Below are 25,053 nucleotides of genomic sequence, written 5' to 3' on the forward strand. Positions count from 1 at the left end.
GTGCCCAGCCCTGCCCAGCCGTACGTACCACGGTGCTGCCGTTGTGCATGTTGTGGGTGTCCTTGTGTGCATGGGCACAGAAGTCGATGCAGGCCGTGACCCCGGAGAAGGGCCGGCCCGCCTGGCAGCCCAGCCGGCAGTCGGGGCCCATGTGCTCATTCTCCACCTGCAAGGACAGTAAACTACAGCTACTTGGGACTCAAAGGGAGGGGCTGGGAGCCCCAGGGCCACCACCCCCCTTGTGACAGAGCGAAGGCAGCCAAGAAGCCACAGTGATCAAAAAGCACGTATTTCCCTATCAAACATGGAACACTTCTGGCTGGATGTCAGCGAGATAATCAGGTCAGCCAGACTCTAAGTGTCTTGAAACAGTGAAACCAATTTATTTACAGTATTATCTCTGAGCCTTTGTCACCTGTGCCCAGCTCAGGCCACAACTGAACTCCCAGTTCAAATCTGGAGGTGCAGTACATTAAAACCTGCCAAATGCCCCTGGAAGAAGCAGCTCCACAGCACCGCAAGGCCTGGGGCTGCTCCTTGGTTTGTGACCAAGCTGCTGCTCAGAGCTGAGTGTCACACACCTACCTGGTTCTGGAAAGCTTCCGGAGCAAGCTTCTTATACACTGGAGCCACATCAGTAGCCAACGTTTGCAAATTGTTTTCCAGAAGTTCCTCCTGCAAAGAAAGGCAACATTCAGTGCTGGAGGTGGCTTTGAAAGCATCTCAGCCAGGTGAGAGATGCCTGACAGCTCAGCCTCTGCCTCCTGTTTTATTATTCTGACTTCTGTCCTGCTGCCCTTTGTCACTAGCCATGAATATCTACTTTTGCATGACCAAAACACCAAAATAGTTAGATATAAATCAACCAAATAACAGTGGAGGGTATCTGCTGGGGCAAAGAAACCCAACACAGGGGAACTCATTTCTGCATCAGTTCTGATATGTGTCAAGGAGGGAGGTATGTTCTACACAAAACCAGGGGACAAAACTCATACCCCATTGTGAGCGGGGATGGAGCCTCAAGTCTTCTTTTAGTGTTTTGCTTATGGGCCTTAATCCACATTGACACAGCTCTGCTAAAAGAAGCCCAGGTTTCCACTACATTTCCTTTAACTGTACGAGAAACTGCCAATTGCATTTAACACTCATTCCAGCTCTTAGGTCTTTTCTCAGAGGCACATTTCTCATACTGCAACAGAACTTTCACCAGGAACAGCTGTTAACTCTTTTGTTCTTTGGAGGTGCAAAACTCAGGACTTTATGGAAATACCTACAAGATTTGGAAATAATATTCCTTTCCTTAGGCAAAGCCATATAAACTCAGAATTAGCTAGGTGGGCTTGTATGGCAACATCACATTTAAATTCTTATTTATAGATACAATCTCCACATTCTTATCCTAAGTTTTTGTTTTTCCAGAAAAATCACCAACTAACTGGTGACAGACACACTTTGTTTTCCTCCAAGGACCAGGCTTTGAGACACAACCACGTAGGTCTTCAGTTTTGCATTGTGTGGAAATGCAAAAACCAACAGCAGATTTTGTTCAAAAAAACCCAAACCCACTTGACCCCATACCCTGTAAACACCAGTGTACAGAAGACTCACTTTTTTCCATGCAGTGTTCCCTTACAAGACAATACTGTAATTTTAACTCACACCACAGCCAGTTCATCAGCTGGAAATGCTGCCACAAGGGTTTCTGAACTGCACTGAAGGTAACATATCCTTCATTATCTATCCTAAGTACCATTCTTACCTAAGGATATTATACCTTTAACTCATCTCACTCCATACAGTGCTTCAAGTGATCCAAGTCTTTCTGGACTTTCAACTATCTTTTTCTCAATTTGCTTTCTTAATTGAAAATTTAATTTTATTAATACTTCCTAGCTTTATGTCATCTGCAAAATCATCAATAGCCAGTATTTAGCTAAAAGAAGTACCTGTTAGAAAAAATAATGCCAAAAACAAGTGTGCCACTGAACCTGCTCTGACCACAGACCTCCTGGAGCTGCCTCAGCTCTGTGTTTCCTTAGACACACAGGGAGGTTCTGCCTTGGGGGGTTCCCCAGCTAATTCAAAGCATCCCAAACCTGCAGAGGACATGCCTGCACAGAATGCTCCATGCCCAGCATTAGAGAGAGGGAGAACCTGAACACACAGGGAATGGCAAAAGACAGAGAAGGAACAAGATTCCTAAAATAAAAGAAGCCAAATAAACACATTTTTCTATAAACAAAGTTTATAAAACAATTCTCTCTTGAGACAAGCAAGGCTGGGTTTGGCCTGTTCTGCCTTCAGCTCACAACACCTTTATTCCTTCTCCATGAAAATATTTTCAGAGTAAAACACTAATGGGGTTGGGTTTTTTAGATGTTCGCTACTTCACATAATCCATCATTAATTTCTGTGCTGCCTCAACCTTTGTGACATCACCGACACTCCTAACCAGCAATTAACAGAATCACTTCACTGCATCGTGTTTTAGTGTATCCATTCCTTCAAAACAATTTAAAAAACATGCTGGCCACAGAAAAAAACCCAGTTTATTCTTGGTGACAGAGGAAGCCCAGGCTGTCAGCTGGTCCTACGAAAGTGGGAAAGCAGTTGTACCTTGGGGTTGCACATTTTCTGTGCCAAGGCAGAAGCCCTGAAGGTCTGAGCTACAGGCTTGGTCCTTAGAGAAACCCTCGAGCTGTGTTTTACACTTTCGAAGAGTGAACGTTTCACACAGCTTACACAGGGAGCTAAACATGCAGAAAAGCATTTAAGGATAATTTTAGGGTATTTAAATACATAAGTGACACTGAGTTTTCACCCAGTGGAATAACGATTCTAAATACTACAGTTAAAAAAACTGCACTGGCTGTGTGTCTGTGATAAGCTCTGCACACGTGTATGAGAGAAAAGGGGGTGAAAATCCAGAGATTTCACTCCCAGTTCTGAAAATCACCACAAGATGTATTTGGAGGGGAAAAAAAAAAGAAATCTTACTTGCTTAGGGTCATCAGTGAGAAGCCTAAACTTCCTGGGGTTTTTGCTCCTGGCAAACTTACAGCCATTGAAATACATACTCCATGAACAGCCAAATGAGAACGATGCTCCACAAGTTTCTGGGTCAAGTCCTTGACATGCACAAGTACGACTAGGAAAGGAAATAAAGACAGTCAGGTCAGCTGGCAACACAGCTCTGGGGTCTGGGGTTTTTTAGGTCAATGCTATTTGCTGTTTCTTTTATAATACAGAGCATAAAACAAAGGAATTTATAAAATACATGGCTTAACCAGATATTTTCTGTTAAGGAAATATTCATGTGTAGAGGGCTGACTTTTCTCCCCAGGAAGACAGACTCAGCACCCCCAAGACCTAATTCTGGGAAATAAATACTCAGTCACAGCTCTATAAATACACCCGTGCTACTTTCATTTTGAATTCTCCAGCTGGATAACCCTTTTATCCAGGAAAGTAGCCCTGCAACTAAAGGTTACCCCTAAATCCAATAGTTATTGTGTTATGTGCAGCAATACCATTAACTCCAAATTGATCTGACTTTCAAAGTGGACTCTAAGAACACAAGCATTAGATTCAGGTCCCTGTACAGCTATGAGTCTGTGAAATGTGAGCTACACAGAGATCAGCACGAAGGCAGCACTGCACTTAAAATATATTCTTATTAAACAAACTCAATTCCTCTCAGAGGCACAGAGAGGGAGATCCTGGGTTCAGGATCATGTCTGTTTTAACAAGTGCAATCCCACAATGGTGGCAGCTCTTTGAGCCTGGTGGGTGTGCAGAGGGTACCCGGGGCAGCGTGCACAGAGCCAGGAGAGGAGCTCACGGCCACCCCCTCCCTGGGCACGGCACGTACAGCTCCCACAGAGCCAGGAACGAGGCGTGACACAAGTGACAGCCGGTGGTTTGGGATTTGTGCATCCTTGTCCAGCTGAAGTGCTGCGTTGGCAGGCTGTCCCCGCAGAGCCCAGGCAGCCCCAGAAGGAAGAAGGGACTCACTCCTCGTTGAGCGCGCACCGGCGGCTCGTGGGGCAGCCGTACTTGCGCAGGCTCTGCGTCAGCTCCTTGTACAGGGTGTCCGCCAGCAGGTGGGGGATCCCCTCCCAGGCCAGGATCAGGATCACGATCACGGCCGTCTGGCAGTGGTGGCCCGCCCGCTGCCGCACCAGGCACAGCAGCTTCTCCTCGTCGCTGCTCCTGCGGATCACCTGCAACAACCACGGGGTTACTCTGGGAACAAACACCTCGTCAGCTGCTCCTCTCTGGGATGGGTGAGGCCCGAAAAGCAAGGAATACTGCTGCCCAAAGAGTGCCCATCGGCAGGCGGGACCGGGACTGCGTCACACTCAGCCCTGGGTAGAACAGGGTTTTGTGTTGCTTTCTTACCTGCAGGAGAGACAGCAGCATATTTGACAGGGGGAGGAGTATTTTAGATCTTGTACACATGCAATAAAGGAGATGCATTAAAAGGCAAATAACCTCTGGAAGGAAACAATCCTGAGACAAGAGATCCACTAAGAACCCAACAGTTACCCTGAAAATAAGGCAGAAAGTACAGTGCCAAACCCCAGAAGGCAGGTGTGTGAAAGCACACCAGTAAGGCACACGTGTTAGGACAGCTACTAGTGTTAGAGATCAGTACCCAAGATGGTCCTCACCTTGCAAATATAAGAAAGCAATGAAAACAGTTTGTGTTCGTAGTGAAGGAAACAATGGGATTTTTCACAACATATCCCTAGACTACCTCCATTAAAGCTCTCAGAGTGGTGAAGCTGTTACTGACCTGCATGATGTACAAAGCCATCTTTGGCAACCTTATCCTTCAAACACAGAGACTAACCAGTGTGGAACAGTACAATACACCACTGGATGTATTGGGAAAATTATCGAAGAACTAGACAATCCTACTCCCACATATTTAGGGCTTTGCCATAATCTGGAAGTCACATTTAAGACCGCCAAAAAAAGCAATAAGGCTAGGTATTATAGAATATGGTCTCTGAAAATACATTTATTTATTCTTCCAACACGTTTTAGCCTTGAACCTGCCTGTTCAAGGCCTCCAGCAAAGGTGTCAGTGCTCCAGTGTGAAGCTCCAACCCAATCCCCTCAGGCAGTAGAGGCTCCATCCTCCTCCTCAGCTGGGCACCTGCAGGGTTCTTGCTGTGTGAGCACCAGCCCCTGCACTGCAGAGGCCTCTGCCAGCTCCATCTCAGCACTGGCTCTGGGCAAGCAGGGCTGGGCCTTCCCCCAGCACCCCCTCCACCCACAGAGCTCCCACACAGAACAGCCCCAGTCATGGACGAGAAAAGCAGGAAGGCAACGGTTCCCTTTCTCTTGGAATACCTCCAGATATCTGACTGTTCAGATCACCTCTGAATATCTAAATCATCTGAACTCCTGGAAAGCAGGGACCAAAGCACACCTGCAGTTCATCTGCCACTGAAAAGGGCTGCAGCAGATGAACAGCTGGAGAGGGCACCTGTGCAGGCTGAGCAGGGAGAGCAAGCTTAGAGTTCATTTGTGTCAAGAGAAAGTATCACCCTTCTAAAGCTGATCATGCACTCTTACAATCAGCCTTGGGCTTCATGAGAAAATGAGTGGCTCTGATACACCATTCCTGACAAGGAGTCTCGGTTCTGACCAACCTACTGACTGACAGGTCAGCATGTCTTATAAGGAAAGAAAAATAATCCAACTCATTTACATTTAAGTGAAGTTGGCAGCAAGTCTGTTAAGGCTGATCCACAATACAGGTTATTCATGTCAAAGTTTCACATTCCTGAGGCAGCAGTTCCTTCTAGCCGAAGAACAATTCAATTTTGTTACTCAGTGTGAGGTGATGCTTTTACTCTTTTTTTTCTCTTATTTTTAGACCAACCCAAATAACATAGTCTGGTACTGTACAATGTCAGGTGCCTTTTTTAAGTTCTCATGTAGCTCTAAACTGGAAAAACACAGTCCAGGAAAAGTGACAAACGAACACAAAGGAAATTTATAGTTTCCTTAAAACTAAGACCACACTTTCCTGCAGTTAAATGTAGCTGGAATTGGCTTCATTGTGCATATTGTAGAGAATGCAATACTCTTATTGCACCCAAAACCATTTTATAATCCACCACCTTCTGGGCCACAAAGGCAAATTCATGTATTTTTTAGTTGTGTGAATTTTACGTCTCTGGGTCAGTTACATCATCCACTCATTGGATCCTTTTGGTCCCAGAGATCAGCCCTTCTCTCACCTGTCACTGAGCTGGGGTGGTTCCTGAGGTGGAGCTGGAGCCACTCTGCTTCCCCAGAGGAACTGAGGATGCCCTCCCAGAGCAGTAAATGAACTGAGCCTCTCCTGTGCAATAACTAAACCCACAGCAATGCCACACTCGGGGTACAGAAAAAGCACTTTTGAGCAGGACAGCTGAACTCCAGAGTGTTTCCCCAGACTGGGGACAATGCACAAATCAGCTGGCAAGCCTCGTGTCCAAAGGTTTTGGGTATTAGTCATGATTTCTGTGATGTAGTTAACAACAGTGATAAAGTAAATCATTTAATACTTCAGTTTGTTTAATTTTGGTCCCTAATGCATTTACAAGGAATGAGAAAGTAAGCATTTGTTAAGCAGAAGAACTTAAAAGCTACATTTTTAGAATGGGAAAATAAAACTTTTCCTCTGCAATTACTTTTCCACACAAGCTAACCATGACTTCTGAGTGACTCACACAGAAAAATAACATGATCAACAAAACAGACTTGAACAAGTCTGTGCAGCATTATGTAACACTTACATGCAGCAAGCAAGAGGACAAGAGGAAACGGCCTCAAGTTGCCCCAAGGAAGGTTTAGACTGGATCTTAGGAAAAATTTCTTCCCAGAAAGGACTGTCCAGCCCCAGCACAGGCTGCCCAGGGCAGTGGTGGAGTGCCCATCCCTGCAGGGATTTAAAAGACTGTAGGTGTGGTGTTCAGGGCTGTGGTTTAGTGGTGGCCTTGGCAGTGACGGGTTAATGGCAGAACTCAATCTTAGAGGTTGTGTCCAGCCTAAATGATTCTGTAATGTCATGGTCAGGTTTTTGCAGGTATGTAAGGGCCACATTCCCCCTGAACTCATTTCAGCAACCACCGAATGTCATCAGTACTAAGTATCCAACAAGACCCTCACATTAACAATGAATACTGTTTCAGCTGTACTTCAGGAAAGGAACAGGACCTACCAAACTCCTCCACATGCTCCATCAGTACCCACCAGCCCTGCTCTGCACTCACACTAACTGGCATGAAGTTCCCGGCTGCCACTCCCTCCCGTGTGCCAACACAGCCATGTCTAAGGCAAAAGGGAACACCAAAACGGGACTCAGCTCCTTCCAAAGAGCCTCCTTACACACACATATTGGACACACAGCACCACCAGGACAGTCCTTGGAGGTGCTGATTTGGGCAGGACACTCAGTTGTTTTGATCACTCTCAAACCCTTGTTTCGCCCATCCCTCGCTGGAGTTGTGCCCCCACCAGTACCACATCCTGCATTCCTATGGCTGTCCAGGTGTCCTTGTTGATGTGCACACCCAAGGGAAGGCAGCAACTCAAGTGATTCATTTTCTCAGTTAGCCCAGGTATTCCCAGGTGGCAGGAGCTGAGAACATGAGCAAGCCTTCGAGGTGTCCCACAGCCAGGTGGGACACAATCAGCAGCTATTCTGGCAACATACCACAGCTAAACCTCTGCGCTACAAGCCACAAAGGCCCAAGTCTCCCAAAATTTCTTACCAGAAAGCACGAGCAAAATGCTATGGCAGGTTTATTGAAGAGGTGCCCTACGCAGTAGAACTTCCTCCAGCAATTTAGCTGTGGGATACCCATGAGGAAAAGTTAGATTTTTCACACCTTGCATAGAAGGAGAGTGAAAAGGATGCTAAAAATTCAAGAATACAGTAACAGGATGAGGTCAGAAGAGCACAGTTCAGCCTTATCATGATCCTGAGAGTGACAAACAGCAGTTGCCTCTGGATGTGCAGCAAGAGAGGCACTGGGATGCAGAGATGCTTCCCAGCAAAGCCAGGCACCTTCCAGCCACCCGCCAGCAGCTCAGGGGACAGCTCTCCCCCTGCTTTCCAAGCACTTGCCTTTTGTGCATTTCTCCACTCACTTCTAAATCCATGCAGCATTTTAACCACCCACTACGTTCCCAGGAAAGCTTAATTACAGACCATGTGACAGAAAAAACATGACCCTTCCTTGGTGCTGAGCTCACCCCCTGCCAGCACCCTCTAGTTTAGCTCCGGCATGAGAACACAGCTCCATGCCACTGGACACTTCAGCAGCTCTGCCTTCTCCCTTCCCTCTCTGCCAGCCTGACCAGTCTGCACCTCCATCTGTCCTTCCCAGTCCTGCTGCGCTTTCCTGGGGGATCAGACTGACAGGATCCCGACCGGGGGGGCAGCACCTCTCACAGAGGCACAGCTGTGTTCCAGGTTTTCTCTGTTCCTCCCCAGTAGTTCTCACCAGTTTCTTCTGCAGTTTCCATCACAACTGGACAATGAAGCTTTGTCTAACAAACCATCATCTCAAGCAGTAACAACCCAGTGTCCACCACTGAGTACACGGAACTAGAACACTGCTTTTTGTGTGACTTTGCCGAGTGATTTTTATCTTTTATTTTCAGTGGCCATTCAGTCAGGATCAGAATTCTGATGTCTGTCCTTGCTCTTTGTTATCCTGAACGACGCTGTATCAGCAGCACTTTGGCACTGCAGCATCTCCTGCTTTTTCAAACCATTTCTGGATGGATTGCAGTGAACAATCAGTAAAGGCACACTGTCAATAAAAGCTCCTCCAGCTGTCCAGCTCCTTAGCAGGAGCTCTAGAACAAGGGATAAGTCCACAGTGAGTAAGAATGCCCCCAGCCATGAGCCAGCCTGTCCACATGAGCATGGACACGCCTTGGGAAGCAGCTCAGTCCAACTGCAGAAGCTCCATGTACCAGATGCTGAATTCCCCCAGGGATGAGAAAATAACTTTCCAATTACAATCATCAGAAAGAGTTGTGTTAACTTCAACATGATTTAATCCAGACACCACTAGCAAAGAGCACTAAATTTTAATTGTGAGTTAAAAACACTGCTATAAATTACTGGATAACCCCCCCCCCCCAAACAACAGAACCAACAAAAAGGTACTTTTAGGTTTTTTTCACCTCCATGTGGTTCCACTGCAGTATTTCCTCCAGCCCATTCTGAATTTCTTTAGTCAGATAACTGTGTCTCCTTTGCAGGATATCAGTAAGTTGATTTGAAAGTGAGAATATATTTAGCTGTTCCCTGTAATTTCCTGGAACAGGAGACTCCTGAAGCACACTGTGGCTCCCAGTTTTCTAACCTGCAGATTTTGCCTCTGTACAGAGTCCGTGTATGGAGACCTCTGCTGAGCTCCAATTCCCTAATAACCTACACCAGGGTGCTGGTCACACCTGCTGCTGTTCACCTTAACACAGCTTTTCTCTTTCATTTTTACTCTATTAAAATATTCGAGTCATTCTTCATGTTAAACAATATTAAAATGCTTTTTTTATTTACTTCCTAAACCACATAAATGTTTCTAATAATTCTGAATCTCAAAGTATTGCAGCACTTAAAGAATGGCTGTACTTTGGATGATATTCCAAGCACTTTTGTCCCAGATAAGCTCCTCTAAGCCTGCTCAGCTACACACACTAACCTGTTACAACACTAAGGCAAGAAAAGGATGCTCTAATACAACATTGTCCAAAAAGGTGAACAAAACCCCCATGAACCACCCTCTCCATCTGCTAAAATTCATTTCCTTCCAGACTTCTCCTATGGAGAACATGATTTAACCATAAAGATAATTCAGTAAATGAAATAAAAGTGTGAAGTACAGTAAGCTGTTTAAAGCAGAATGGAACTGCACATCCTTCCTGGCTGTCCAAGACACAGCCAGTCCAGCAGAATTTGAAGTCCTTTTCAAATCTATTCCAAGAATTCCCCACTCTTATGTCCCAAGAACATGACAGTTCCACTGTCCCCTCCCTCACAGGCACCAGAACCTCCAGACCACATCACTGCCAAGCAGGACACAGAAAATGAGCATCAGACAGCTCGTTTCCTTGAATAAATCACATCTCTTCTAATACTAACAACAGCTGATTTGTAGAGAGCCATGGCAGGAGTAACTTCTCAGTTTTCTCACTTTCTCAACTCAAACCAAACTAGCAAACTGCAAAAAATATGTGTCTGTAGAAGAGTTTATTGTTATTATGGCTCACTCAGCATTCCACGAATTGTAGTTTCTGGTATTTAGCTACAAATTCCCATCAGTTCAGTGATCTAGAAAATCTTGATTGGAACAATGGGCTATCTAAGCATTACTTTCAAAACATTAATTTCAGTGGCTAATATCAGGTTTGTGTCTGTCCAGGACTATAATTTCAAGTGTAACTATTTTAAAAGTATTTGTAATGAGGTTTTTTATCTATCTTTATTCTACCCCTGGGTTTTTTTATATGGCCTACTAATAAACAGACAACATTAAGAAAATAAAGATCTGTCAAGCTATAAATAATAAAAAAAAAATAAATCAAAAGAGGCCAACAGTACACAAGAATTTAAGAAACTACTTGCAAAAGGCATAAGGGCCCCATAATACTGTATTTTCAAACAAACTGGGGTCATCAGCAGTTTAACAGAATCTAAAAGGTGAGATCATCCAAATGTTACAAAAAATAATCAAAAACCCCTCAACTAAGAACAACAACAAAAAATCATTCAAAAAAGAGAAGGCTCAAGATGGTCACAGACAAGAAGTTTGGGAAGATTCCCATGTCAGAAACCTTCACAGGGAGCCAAGGATTTTTTCTGAAGTTTAAAGCCCTGTGGTTAAGGGACAATAGTAAAAGTGGTTAGAGGACAAGAGTAAAAAAAAGAATCCAAACCCAAACACCTGAGTCCCCCAAACAGCAGTTATCTGCCAAGTTCAGATGATATCCAAAGAAACTCAAGGAGGAAACAACTGGAGTATTAAATGTGATGTGCACTGTCTTGATTTATCATGCATTATTACTGGAGGGCCTCAAGATTCCCAAGAGGATACAGCTTCGTAAAAGTCCCTGGAAGAACTCAGTGTGGGATAGGACTGGGATCAGTCTGTGATCCCTGCAGTGTGCGGGGCAGGGCCGGGATCAGTCTGTGATCCCTGATACATGTGGGGCAGGGCCGGGATCAGTCTGTGATCCCTGATACATGTGGGGCAGGGCCGGGATCAGTCTGTGATCCCTGCAGTGTGTGGGGCAGGGTCAGGATCAGTCCGTGATCCCTGGTGCATGTGGGGCAGGGCCGGGATCAGTCTGTGATCCCTGCAGTGTGTGGGGCAGGGTCAGGATCAGTCCGTGATCCCTGGTGCATGTGGGGCAGGGCCGGGATCACCCAGCAAAGCTGAGGCGCAAGGAGGGCCCATCCTCAAGTGCCAGCCCAGTGTTACTGGGGGTGTTTCTAGATTTCCACTAACCCTTCATTGAGGTCCCTTAGTGAAGGCTCTCAAAGCACCCCATTTGATTTGGGGCAAATCAAAACACCACACTGAGTAAGCGGTGAAGAGACCTGGAAGAAAGGCTGGTGTGTCTCCGCTGGGAGCCCCTCAGCCTGTTTGCTCAGGGTAAATAACAGGATGGCACCATTTGGTTATGACACTGAGCAATTCAGGAGTGAACACAAGCACCACCTGCAGAGAAATGAAGGAGTTCTTACTGCTGAATGGGCTGTACAATGGCAGATAAAATTCACTGTAGATGTGTGCAGTTAATGCTCAGGGTTGGGCATTACTATGTAGGAATGAGAATCTGGCATAATGATAGAAAGCACTATGAAAATGCCAAATACTGCTCTGCAACAGCAAAGCAGCAAAAACAACTGCAAGGAATTACTGGGATAGAGCACGGGGCTGAAATCATTATTGCCAGCATTTTAACTCCCAGAGAACAGGAAGGAAAAGGAGAACTGAAGATGACAACATTTATGACAGGCAGCCAAACAAAGCACTGTCTGCAGCTCTGGGAAGCACAAAGCTGGGAGTTACTGGAACCCAACTGCGCTCACACCTTGTGCCACTGTCATTGCTGAGCTCAGCTTTTTGCAGAGCTGGAGCCTTAAAAAGTACATTGCAACTCCAAATGAAGACATAAGGTAGCAATGATAGCTTAGGTGATCCACGTCAACATCCACTGAAAGCAGGAGAAGGAACTCACAGGAAATGGATTTAATTCAGAAAACATTAAGACCCAGAGCTTGACCCCCTCTGAGGTCAGTGACATGTATCCAACTTAGTGCTGCAGGGTGATGCCACATCATGATGTCATGAACAACTGACAAATTCACCAACCCTTCCATAGAAACTGAGGTTAACTGTAATTCACCTTCAGACAGAGCAGGAAACCCCCAAACCACAGCACATCTGTAACCAGCTCCAGCACTGTGGGGAACAGTGAGTCCAGTCACTCATCACTGGCTGGTCGTAGGGAATGCACAGAACACGAGACTCTTCGTTATGTGAACAGCCTACCAAGAATGACAGGCCAGTAATTCCAGTACTTCAGAGCTTTTTTTTTCCCTTTCATATATTCTGACACCGTGTGACGCCCTAGATGAAGCAAAAAAGCCAAAGCAATGCAAACTGAAAAGAAAGAAGAGTAATATTTACCTGGCATACGTCCCAGAATGGTAAGTTATTTTCTGATCACACAGTTATCACCTACAGTTATCCACACATTTGAAGTTTGGGGCAAGACTCTGTTAATTCTGTTTTGACATAAAAGTAAGACAACACAATTTGCTGCCTCCTGCAGTGAAAACAATTGCAAGCTCTTCTTCCCAGTTCATGTGGGGGTCAGTCTGGTGCCTGCACATACTACAGGCACAAGGGTTGAAACCCTAGGCAGGGTTTACTAAAAATGTTTAAGTTTAACTAACAGGAGTATTCTTGTTCATATCCAGAAGGACAAAGTATTGCCCTAAAATATAATACATTAAAAAAATACAGAAGAGATGCTTATTTCTTATCAAAATAGTGAAGGAGGAAATATTCTGCAGGTTTCTGGTAACCTGAAATCTAAGGAAGAGGATGTCAGCTGCTTTTGGGGGAAAGGAGTCTGTCTCAGTAAGTGTTTAACATACTAGGGGCATGTTTGAAGTCACTTAAGGAAAAACAACGTAGGAGACAATCAGTATGATGGAATGCAGACACTAAAAGAAGAATGTATGGACACAGGTATTTTAGAAAGCCTCCTTTCATCTTAAAATGTTTCTAAGGAACCAGTAAGGCAAAATCTAGTGGAAACGGGGAAAATTTGGGAGAAATAGTTCAACATGATCAACAGATACATTCAATTTTGTCTCCATCACGTTGCTCTCAGCAGCAGGTCCCCCAGGAGCCCTGAGGGCAACGGGGTGTCCCCCTGCCAAGCAGAGAGGAGTCTGCCCCAGGGGACACTGCAGAGGAGTGAGGGACAGTCTCTGCAGCTGCCAGAACCTCATGGCTGCAAGGACCAAAGAGACAGCAAATGCTTTCCACACACTTTCCAAACACTTGCAAACAAATCTCACCATCAAGTTTTTTTGGTCTTCACCAAAACCCAAATATGCTCCTTAAAAGGATTAAAATTAGCATTGCCAGTGAAAAGTTAATGCAAAACATTAAGAATATCAGCCCAAAATGTGGATTTCATACAGGATGGAAGAGTTTCACAGAGGAGGGACCAGCGATTTCCTTCCCTCTTGTACTCAACAGTCACACAGTAACAGCAGACTTGGAAAAATGTTCATCCTCTTTAGGTGTGAACTCCCACACAAAGTCACTGCTCCCCAGAACTTCAGTTAAATGAACATTAAATCTTATTCACAAGCAGCAATGTGAAAATCTCAACTGCAGAGCAGGTCCCACACCCCAAACCAGCCCTTTCTGTAGCATCCAGTGCTGTCTGTCACACTGTACACACTGGGACACCTCCAGCCATGCACAAGCACAATTAATGCCATTTTTGTCTTACAAAAAGACAGTATGTTAATACTGGCAATAGGAAGCTCAAGGTTAAAACTTAGTTTTAAATGCCTTCTTCCTTTCAACTGCTCACAACTGTTTCTAGGGTAAGATTTTTAACTCCTGTCCTCTGTTAAAACTGAGTATTTTACTCAGCTGAAACACTGAGAACAATCTTTCCATTCTTTTTGGGTCAGCTGTTTATGAAAGTAGTTTTACAATATTTTTTCTTGGATACTGGATTTGTTATTAAATATTATCTGAAGCACAAGCACATATGTGCTTCCCTTCTGAAAAGCTTTCCCATTCTGAAAATGTATTGAGTATGACAAACACATTTTGACTGCTCCAAACATAAGCAGTATAGGTTTAACATGCAAAGTAACTCAGGTACAATATGCAATAACCTTATTTTTGCCAAGTCATTACAGACACTGCCCTCAACTGCAGTTCCCATCACAGTTTTTTTCAACAAGTCTGAAATTTCTAAATACAGCAACACATTTTTTTCTTTTAACAACCAAGTTGGTATTATTTTCCAAAACTCAGTTTACAAGATTTCCAGTCTACTTTTTACCTCCCTCGGTGGTTTCAGCAAAAATTAAGGACAACCAATTCTTTCCAAGCTCTATCCTGGAGCTTGTGTCTGTTACCTCATTTCCTGGCTCCAAGGAAGCAATGGGAGACAGGACTTTGATGCAAACCAACCCCAGCACACCTTCAAATACAGAGTTCAGTTCCTCAAAGAGCAATGAACTCCTAGGCATGTAAGACTGAAATTCCTCATCCATCACACTCTTTTCTTCAGGTGTTCATACAAGTAAAAAGGGTTTTAAAAAATTTCGCTGGGTAGTTTTCCAACTCTCCTAAGCAACCACTTTCACTCCAACTTTCACACGCTGTCAGGGTGTTCTTCCCCTTGGTCATCTCTGCTGGCTCTGTTAAGCCCCTCTCTCTTACACTCATTCAAACCACAAATAACAAACAGCACCACACCTTAAATTAAAACAAATTGCTTTCCTAAGTTTCATCACTCAGGCAGACTTTTCAATCAATTAAAGAACCAGATCTTCATTAAAGATGAGATTATATTTGCGCTCAAGGACTGCACGTCTTGATATTTAAAAGCCACACAAACGACTTTGATTTACCATAAAAACTTACCCACTTGGCAATTGGACACCCCTGAGAGCTTTTTCCTTCCTTTCCCGTATAAACCACTACCTCTATTCTTACAGCGCTTCCTTTTGCTCCATACCTGCATTTAAAAGAGTTCATGAGTAAAACAAACTGCTGTAGACCATTTTAAAACAGGAAACATTTTCAATAAAATAAGAATAACCAATTTATTATTACTTTACTGAAAACAGAACAAAAATCTTTATGAAGTAAAAAAAAAACCCTTTTCAGTTTAAAATCCTATTTGCAAGAGTGGTTTTTAACATCTCTCTTCTGATACTTCTGCCACCAAGGAAATGTTCTTTGGGCAAGAAAGTGTTACCTGCATGTAAATCCTTTTTCTTTCCAGTTTGCCACAGCTTCTCTGCATGTGGGACACGGGAAAACCTGCTTTTGCCAGCTGCTGATCTGTCCTTCTATTGACACCTCAGAGCACTTGAACTGCAATCCTGCAGTCACAAGTGCTCAGAAAAGACACCCAAGTTTGGAACTGAAACCCTCACCTCATGCACACCTGAACATCATTTCTGAGAGCTCTACTTCTGCCCTGTTTAGACGGCCAGGAGTACTGTGAGCCTTAAAAGCTCAGTTTTCCTCACCTGTTCTCCATGATTTCTCTCACAGCAGCAACACTGGGTCCTGTCCCGAGGTGTGTGTAATAGGGGCCTTCATCTTTTTCTATAATTTGCTCTGTAAGCAGGTGAAGAAAACTAAGTTGGCACATATGAAATTTATATACTGGATTAAAAGTAAACTTAGAAATGGTTTACAGACACACCTTGCAAATGAAATCACAGTACATCAAATCAGACCCTGAGATGTAATGAACAGAGAGTAGGACAGGCTTGTTTTCTCAGACAAAATTTAATACTTTTCTCCTCCTGTTAATCTGCTGTTATTTTTTAATGTTATAAAGTAACCCTAATTATAGAAATATTTTGCATTCTTCACAAATTTTCATTACAGGAGCTGGCATGTATTGACTAAGTAAGATTCCCAATATCCTTGTCGGCAGGAAAACATTATTTCATTTTAGACAGAGGGGAATTTAGGGGAAAAAATAAGTTAACTGATAGTCATATACTACAGAAGAGAAGACATAATCCAGGCCTCTTAACTAGCACCCTGTTGATTCAGAACGGGAAAGCAAAGATAACAACAATTGTACACAGGCAGATTGCTTCAAGTCTCTGACTTTCTTTCCATCTGTGCACTCGAGTAGTCTGACAACACAGCGTGTACCGCCCTCAGCCAAGCTGTGTTTGGTCTGACATCCCATCCTGCTCACAAGTCACTACTTGTGACTCACCTCAACCCCACCCCATCTCCCCCTGTGCCTTTGGCACGGCCTCTTCCAGGCCATCAGGACTGACAGGGGCAGCAACAGGACCCCCTCCAGCTGTGCTCTCCCACTTATCTGACAGCATTTAGGTGACGGTGACAATGTACTGGGACATTTTTCCCAAGCCCCCCAGGCAAAAACCAGTTCTAGACCATCAAAATCAGAACCTGATATACTGCAGATAAATACACATAAAGCACAAGTCAGCAATGGTAAAACAGCAAACAGAGAAACTCCTTTTCCTCTTGGGTTTAAATTTAAGTGGAATATTTAAACCTGCCAGTTGCAATACCAAAAATACTCAATTCTGCTGTGCTTTGCAGGCCCAAAGAACACCAAGCAAAAGTTACAGAAAGGGGAAAAATCATTTCCTCCTGTTTTCTAATGGTGAAGCACTGATTCTTTGTGTAACAGGATTCCTCACATTCAAAGGAACAACATGAGCACGTCTCCATGGGAAAGGTACAGGCAAAAGTTAGCAGAAACACTTACCAACACAGTCACAAGTTGGCAACTCAGACTGTCCTTTTTTTGTAGGTGTATCTATTAAATTTTTTGTGGGGGTATCAAGAAACTTCATAGGTGATTCAAGGAAACTGCTGAGCGTGTTTTTTGCTGGGGAACACCCTGAGTCGCCCGTGCTCTGTGCGTGGTCAGCACCCAAACTGGATGACGTCAGGACGGTCACCTCGCCCACACACTCCATGTTCCCGAGAGCCTCGGCACAAGCTGGTACCTGGGCCCCTCCACAGGGAACAGGCAGCACCTGCACCTTTGGGTCTGCCTGTGTGCCCTGCTGGACACAGGCTGTGCTCTCACTGCTCTTTTCGTTGGCTCTCAGGTCGGACTGGTTAAGGGTTGGAGGCAAAGGGTGTGCCTGACTGCCAGCTGCTGTTTGCTGTACCTGAGAATTGCATTGTTGTGTAAACATCTGTAGGTTTTCGGTTGGTCTGTTCAACAAGGATGCTGTTTTCAGCTGTGAAACAGCCAGGGGATTTTGGGAGGACAGGTCACTGCGTTGGCCACGTGCAACAACTTCATTTTTCAGTGGGTCAGTGCCCAGTGGGTCCCGGGAGCCTGCAGTTTTCATTTGCTCATTCACCACTTCACAGCCAAACAACCTGTCTTTTTTTTTCTCTTGTGGTGCCTCAGGTAAACATCTGTGGAATTTTATCTGCGTTTGGGGGAGAAATAATCTAGTTTTTTCTTGTGATGATGAAGTATTTTGACTCTGTGCTCTCTGTACTTTGGTTCTTGGAGATTTTTTTTCAGGCAGAGCTATTCTGGAGTCCTGGGGCATGGTCTGACCAAGCTTGTGCAGTTTTGATGATATCCAAATGTCCTGCAACTCGTTGTGCTGGCATGACAACAGCTCTAGCTGGTTCTGATTAGCCTGTTGATAGCGTGCTTCTGGAGGCTTCTTTTTGTGTCTTGGTTTCCATGGCACAGCACCGCCTTTCTTATTTGTTACTTGTTTTTGCTTTATCAGTAAGGAACTATAATTATGCCTAAAAAATGCGGATTCTTTTTTCTGCACCACATCTTGGTTATGTTTTGGCTGCCTCTCCTGTGATATTAGATTAATCAGTGATGCCTTTATGTCATTCTTCTGTTGTGAATTGGCCTGGTTTGATTCAATTAGTGCTGCAAGTTGAGTTAGTTGTGCAGCTACATCTTCTTCATCCTGGCTGTGAATTCCTCCTTCCTTAATCAAAGAACCAGTTTCCAAGTTCAAATCATTAGAGGGTGTTTTTTGCTCTAACTGGCCAGGAGTTTCCAAGCTGTTCCCTGTTTGCTGGACATTACAGGAAGCGTTGCAATACTGTCCAAGGGCAACTGGATCATGAGCATAATTTTTCTCGGTAGTATATCCTGAAAGCGACATTGCATTAGATGTTAAGTCAGATAAAGTTTTGGTATCTCTTGAGGATAACTGTAACTTACACATCTCCCCAGCCAGATTGGCAGGTTTATCCTGCAATTCCGGGACTGAGCTTTGGCCATTGTATAACACTGCCTTATTAGGGAGCTGCTTCTGCGGGTGAGCACAGTGAGCCAGGAGCTGCTGCTCGTTCTGTAAGTAAGTGTCTTTGATCTCTTTTAGTGCAGAAGATGTGAAGGAGGACGAGGTGTCACTTTTAAAACCATGGAGCAAACTGGAAGTTGTTTCTTCCGTACATTCAGTACCTTCGGTTTTCGCTGGCGAAGTTGTTCCTAAAGGGGCTTCAGATAACTGTGTTAAAGCTTCAATAGCTACAACCTGCTCCACAGTTAAATTTCTGGTTTTAATCAGGGACAAGAAAGTTGACTGGAGTGTAGGATTCTCAGGCTGTGTCTCCACCTTAGGTACTTCAAAGCCATTCTTTCCTGCCTGCAGTTCCCCTTCAGGCAGGGGAGGACAACACAAGCTTTCCTGCAGACCCCAGATGGAACCTGCCTGCAAAACTGACTTATCAAAATCCTCAGAGATGCTGCACATGCAGTTTTCCTCCTTTATTAAAACATTTCCTTGGTTTTGTGGGTGAGCACAGCCAATGCCAGTTGTCAGAGCATTTACTGTGTTATTCACATTGGTACCTTTCGTCCACTGCAGGTGGGAGTTGCTCGTCAAGTCTGTCCTTTCCTCTACAGACACTTTTTTCAGTGAAGCAACGGCTTCTGGTGGTGAATAATGCAGGGGTTTGATGCCATTTCTGATGGTCTGTGCAAAGGATTTTTTTGGCTCAGCTAACTGACTGGGGGAGACTGCTCTGTCACTGTCTCCAGCATGTTTCAAGTGCTCGGTGCCCGGCACAGCTCCGTGGATGTCGCCGTTGACATGGACACCAAAGGATGGCTTCTCATTATGTGCCCAATTCTCTGCTTCCAGGCCAGTCATTCTTTCCTTCTCCTTGCACTGCACATTTTCAATGGGCACTGCTTGATTGCTTTTCACCCTGTATTTTTCACCATGACCACATATACTGCATTCCATGAGTTCTGGTCTGCGGCCATTTACTGGTTTGTTTTCTAAATTTGCCTATAAATAATAACAGAAAAAGTTGTTGTAACAAAAACATTAAAAATAACCATAAGGCTTCCAGCAATTAAACTCTACTTTGACAGATACTAGGAATATCCTAATTAAGCACAGGCACAGACATTGGAAAATACCAAACAGGAAGTCATACAAATCCCTGAAGGCTAAAGACCCCATCCATATTTATAGCTATTTTTCCCCCACTGTTAAGGGACAGAGGAAGAAAGTGTGTACATGTGGTGGTGGGAGACTAAAGAAATGAATGGACAGAAAGAACATTAGCATTTCAAACCAGATGTATAGAATTCAATATTTAATGAATTTGCATAAGCAGATGAAAGTCTCCCTTGAGTTAAAAGCAGGACTGGACTCTAAAGGTTTGTACCACAAAGTTCAGCAGTAATTTGGCATAATTATATTGATTTGGCTAGACCAATAAACTGCCTAAACCAGTATACCACTTGGCTGGACACTGTAGCTAAGGCTGAAAATCAGTCAGTCATTCTTGCTTCAAGTTCTTAAAGAGAATTACAAGCCTAAGCTGAAATGAAGAGTAAGGCAATTTACAGCAGCTCACCTGAAGGTTAGTTTGGAAACAGTGTGCTCAGCTTCTGTATTTAGATGGACATCTCCAGTTTCTCAACAGTCTCATGTAAGCTATCCCAAACTGTATTTTAGTAAGTGTTAATATTTCATTAAACACGTTCTTCCTCTTTACTGATACCATACAAGTCACATGGTTGAAGCAATGTCAAAATCTAGCTAGAGTCAGAATATTGTGTCCCGGAAGGAATATGTCTGTGGGCCTCAAGGAAGTATTATGGGTATGAAGTAAGGAGTTATGCAAAGTTAAAAAAAAAAAAATTAAGGCAGAAACTTGGGTAGAAACAGCAATAAAGGCAGGAATCCAATTCTTGTTATGCTAACCAAATTTTCTTTATTTATATTACATTTCCTTTTAAAAAATAATTTTAAGTCACAATAGACAGTGCTGGTATTTAATCTGATTGTAACATCTAAGAGTTCTTTAAATCATCTGTAACCTTAACCCTTACTTACAAGAAAACCAGGCCTGCTTTTCAAATCAGACCTCAGCCATACCAGTGGCTAATTAACCCCACGTTGGCACAGCACATCATAGCAGTGCCCAGAAAACACCACCCAGTTTAATGGAAACCATTCAGGCAAGTCCAACGTGGTTCTGCAGTCCTACCAACTAAAGGATATGGACCCCTCGTAGAAAATAACTCAGAAAAACAAATGCACACTAGATTTATGATTAATTATAGCCATCAAGACAGAATTGCCAGAAACCCCCAGGCACATGGAGCCAGCTCCATCTGGAGCCCAGTGTTCACCTCACAACTGATACAGCACAGCCCCAGGAACCCAGAGCATGGCCTAGGTATTGTGAGAGGCATCAAATTCTCACGGAAATGTAATGTAAAAACATGGCCAGCACCTATGTAGCCAAGTCAAACTTACAGGAATCACATAAAAGATGCCTTATTTCACACTTTTTCATTACACACAGATCCTGACTAACAGTCTGTAAGCCTGAGCTCCTCTGCATCCTGCTGGGTTTCAGTCAATGATTGCCAGGGCCAAGGATCACTGAGCAATTACTATGGGATCCCCAAAGCTAAACAGATTAAACAGTTCTATTGCTAGCAGGGGCAAATGCATCACATAGATCTCTGCAGCTGTACCAGAAGATATTTTAAGGGTCCACCATAGGAAAGTAAAACCCCACAATTCTATATCCAATCAAAAGCTGAATTTCAATTACCTTAATTTAATTTCATAAAGAACTAGGATACGAAATTGCTGTTCTTTCTTCAGCAAAAGTGTATCTAATATCTCTATCAATCCAAAAGTTGTCCCAACAATGTAAAATTGTTATTCAGACTTATTTAATCAGACAATTAGGAGGCTGAGGAGTTAGAATCAAATAGATTAAAACTAATTCCCACCATCTGCACATTGTCAACATGACAACATGTTAGAAAGACTGTTCACTACATTAAAAAAAGCTAATAATCTAAGGCTGGTAATTTGGGAGCAGGTGTGGGGAAGGAGGAGGGTCCATCCACAATTAGCAGAGATGAGAAGATCTGACACAGAATCCACCGGCAGCACTCAGTCCAAAAAAAAGGTCACACCCTGCTCTCAACGAGGTTATTCCTCAATAAAATCCTTCATCTGACCAAAAAAGCACTACTGTGCTCAAAAATACTCTGGATACCCCCTAATCTGCTAGTGCTGCACAGGTACAGTACTGTGTTCCCAAGACCCCAGGGATCCCAGCAGCAAAGTGAGATTACTTTTTAAATTATTCCTCTTACATATATTCCACTAACACTACTGCAAGCTGCCCACACGCAACGAGGCAGAAAAAAGAACCAGATGAATCATATCCTTGGCATGATTTAGTTCATATTTTGTTTTTCCACATGAAGAATTAATATTGCCATAAAATCAGATATTATTGTTTTAATCAAACTCTGCCTTTTGAGCACTATGTTGCTTTATCTCTTGTAACTGAACTGCAATGGAGCCTAAAAGATACCTTTCTTCTCTTTGACAAGCAGAAAAAACCACTGGATAGTCTGTTGTCTGTAAAGTTATTATTTCCCAAAAGAGCGATGCAGACACTAGCAGGGACAGAGCTTGTTTGATTCCTCCCCTCAGCTGAGGAGCAATCCAGCTCTAAGTCCTGAATCAGGACTCAAAACAAATGTGAAAACTACAGGCCAGGATAACACTGTGCTTGGGATTGTGGAAGTTAAGCACATGAGTCTGATCCCATCGATTTCTAGGGCTTTTACACGAGCGTAATGAAAAGCTGAATAAACCAGATCAATAGGAGTCATTTCCCTCTCTCTCATTAAGGAGAGCACTACTCTGCCAGGACACAGAAACCACCAACAAATCATGCTCAAGCTTAGGCTCTGCTGCAGTTTGTGCTATTAGGGCAGGAACCACAGAGTCTGCTGTGGCCACTGCTGTAGTACTTAAACTTCATCCAGATATTATCTCTTATGTACACACGCACAAAAATTCATTCTGGGAACTAATGCTTCCAGCAGACACAAACAGCCAGTTACAGCAAATCATTTCACATTCTGAAAAGGGTCTACTATTAACTTCTCTTTTAACACAACATGCTTCTGACATAATGCAAAGAGTTCACCAGTTCACAATCAGAATCCAAAGCTGAAAGCTACCCTAAAGACATTTCCACATCTTGTGAACAACAGCAAGCAGGCCATCAGTTTGTGTCTCTCATTTCAAACCTCTAGAGGTGGTGACAACACACTGTACAATCAAGGACAGCACCAGAGTCAAACACTCCCAGAGAGGAGAAATAACAGATGATGCCCAAACAAACTACTGATAAAACAGCTCTATAAGCAAGTCATGATGAGTAACATGATAACCAATGCCAAGTCCCCTAAAACAGCCCTCCCTGTAGGATTCTGCCCAGGGCCCCATGAGAATACAGTGCCCAACACTCCAAGAATGCTTGCACCCCCCCAGCTTGTGCCAATAACCAGGATGACCCAAAAGGCAGCTCTTGCAAGGTGCCAACACTCAGCAGCCTAAAAGGACAAGTAGGACTGTGTGCAGTGGGTAAGCCTGGATCCTTTGCAGAGGCTGCAGCCATGCAGCCATTCCCACAGGCCCTTCCATGCTGGGATAGAGCTAGCAGCTTCTCAGAGCTCAAATGCCACAACAGAAGTTTTCTTTCAGAAATACTGTTTGGAAGAAACCCCCAATGTACTTTATCTAACATTGAAAGAGGATGTGTTATTCATGGTCTGCCTGTCAGATGTCACTGCCTCACCAGAGACAGGAGAGCACTAGCCAGCTGACCAGCACAATTTATTCCCACTTCCACTGTCTGCTCCCCAGGACAGGCAGAAATTCAGGGGAATCCAGGACTTGTACTGGATAGGATCAATATACAGGGGGAAGAAGATAAGACAGGACAGGCAACAGGGAGACAGAGCACAGGTGTGGACAAACAGTGACTTGTGCTGAGTGCCGTGTTGGAAGCCAAGCACTGGTTAGAACAGAGACAAATGTGAGGTGGGATGCTGTGCAAACTACAGGCCACCTTCTGGGTACAGCCAAAGGGGTTTTTTGCATTAAAATAAAGGCAGATACAAGAATACCTTTAAGGACAAACGTCTGCTTCAGCCCACACCACATGTTCGACTACTGTAACGCAGACAACGTGCTGTAGGTTGCTGCTCAAGGCTGCAGCCTGAGCAGGGTTTCCCAAGCAGGCTCCTCAAAGAGAGAACAGCCAAGTAGGGGCCAAGCTGCAAGCTGGGGGCTATTCCCATAAAGCTCACCAGAGGCAGAAAGCAGTTCCCAGCACGCTTGTGTAACAACTGTGGACACGACAGTCTCAGTGCCCCACACTCCTGCAGCAGCTCAGCCCAGGCACATGTTCTATAGGCCTTAGTGCAGAGAACCAGACTGGGGAGCATCGTTAATGGAACACAGCCTGCATTTACATGATGTTCTGCTTCTCAAGAGACCAACGTTCACAGATGGCAGAGGAACAGGACAGGACTTGGTAAAACTATGCTGACAAGTTTTAAGAGAGAGGCTGGTTTATACAGAAATTCAGGGGAACAAGAAGCTCTGCAAATCTGGAGAAAGTCATCTAACCTGGGGCATCCAGATTTTCTTGGAGGGATCCCCCTCACTCCTGACTTCCCTGGCCCTGAGGATCAAATCCACCCAAAGTCACCAACTTGAGCGTCACAGCAGGTCGCATTTCACACTGATCTTACTGCAGCTGCAAAAAGTCTGCTCTGGTTACTTTTTTCCCCCCATATCTGTAGATACATCAGCAAAGAACATCCTCCAAGTTACAGCTTAGCAAAATAAACTACAGGAGACTAATTCTGACTCTAAAGGCTCAACATGGTGACTCCCATAGAAATGTATTTATTGAATTACTACTTGGAAATAGGCTCTCAGCCACAAACTCAAATTGTTTCCATCAACTCTGAGCTCTACATTGTAGAAAGCTGCAAACAGAAGCAAGAAAAAATAGAGAGTGAAGGACACGCCATTCTCTCACACAGGCATCCAAGAAGTGGATGTGTTAAGAAAGAAAAAACCATAAACATTACAATACTTCTTCTGCCACAGAAGCAAACATAAACAAGCATTTTGCTTGGTGGTTTTTGTTTTCTTTGGGGTTTGGGTTTGGTTTGGTTTGTTTTTTACTGGTGTTTTGAATTACTCAATCATTTGTCTTCAACACTGAAACTGAGCACTCAAAAGAGACCCTGGCAGCTCTGGAAAATATACCACTCAATTAAGCCACAAAAGAAAAACGATACAATCAGCAGCAATATGTAATCCCTAATAGAACTCTTCCTTATGTGCTTTAACTCAAAAGCAGAGATGAAAGAAATTCAGTCTTTGACTTCACCCAC

The 25,053-nt window shown here is 44.0% G+C and overlaps 1 protein-coding gene across 5 annotated transcripts in view; it reads right to left on the reverse strand.

The window, feature by feature from the left end:
• TET1 (tet methylcytosine dioxygenase 1) overlaps positions 1–25,053 on the reverse strand; it is a 97,577-nt gene that overhangs the window by 22,393 nt on the left and 50,131 nt on the right. For all 5 annotated transcript variants that reach the window (XM_017825978.1, XM_017825977.1, XM_017825981.1 and 2 more), the window contains 7 exons: positions 17,065–19,591; positions 15,830–15,920; positions 15,216–15,309; positions 4,015–4,223; positions 2,998–3,148; positions 586–675; positions 29–166 (listed from right to left, as the gene is read on the reverse strand). In XM_017825978.1, the coding sequence (XP_017681467.1) occupies positions 29–166; positions 586–675; positions 2,998–3,148; positions 4,015–4,223; positions 15,216–15,309; positions 15,830–15,920; positions 17,065–19,591 (3,300 nt within the window). The remainder of the gene's footprint in view (positions 1–28; positions 167–585; positions 676–2,997; positions 3,149–4,014; positions 4,224–15,215; positions 15,310–15,829; positions 15,921–17,064; positions 19,592–25,053) is intronic.

This window comes from Lepidothrix coronata, unplaced genomic scaffold (assembly GCF_001604755.1).
Source record: "Lepidothrix coronata isolate B3197 unplaced genomic scaffold, Lepidothrix_coronata-1.0 Scaffold124, whole genome shotgun sequence".
Lineage (NCBI taxonomy): Eukaryota > Metazoa > Chordata > Aves > Passeriformes > Pipridae > Lepidothrix > Lepidothrix coronata.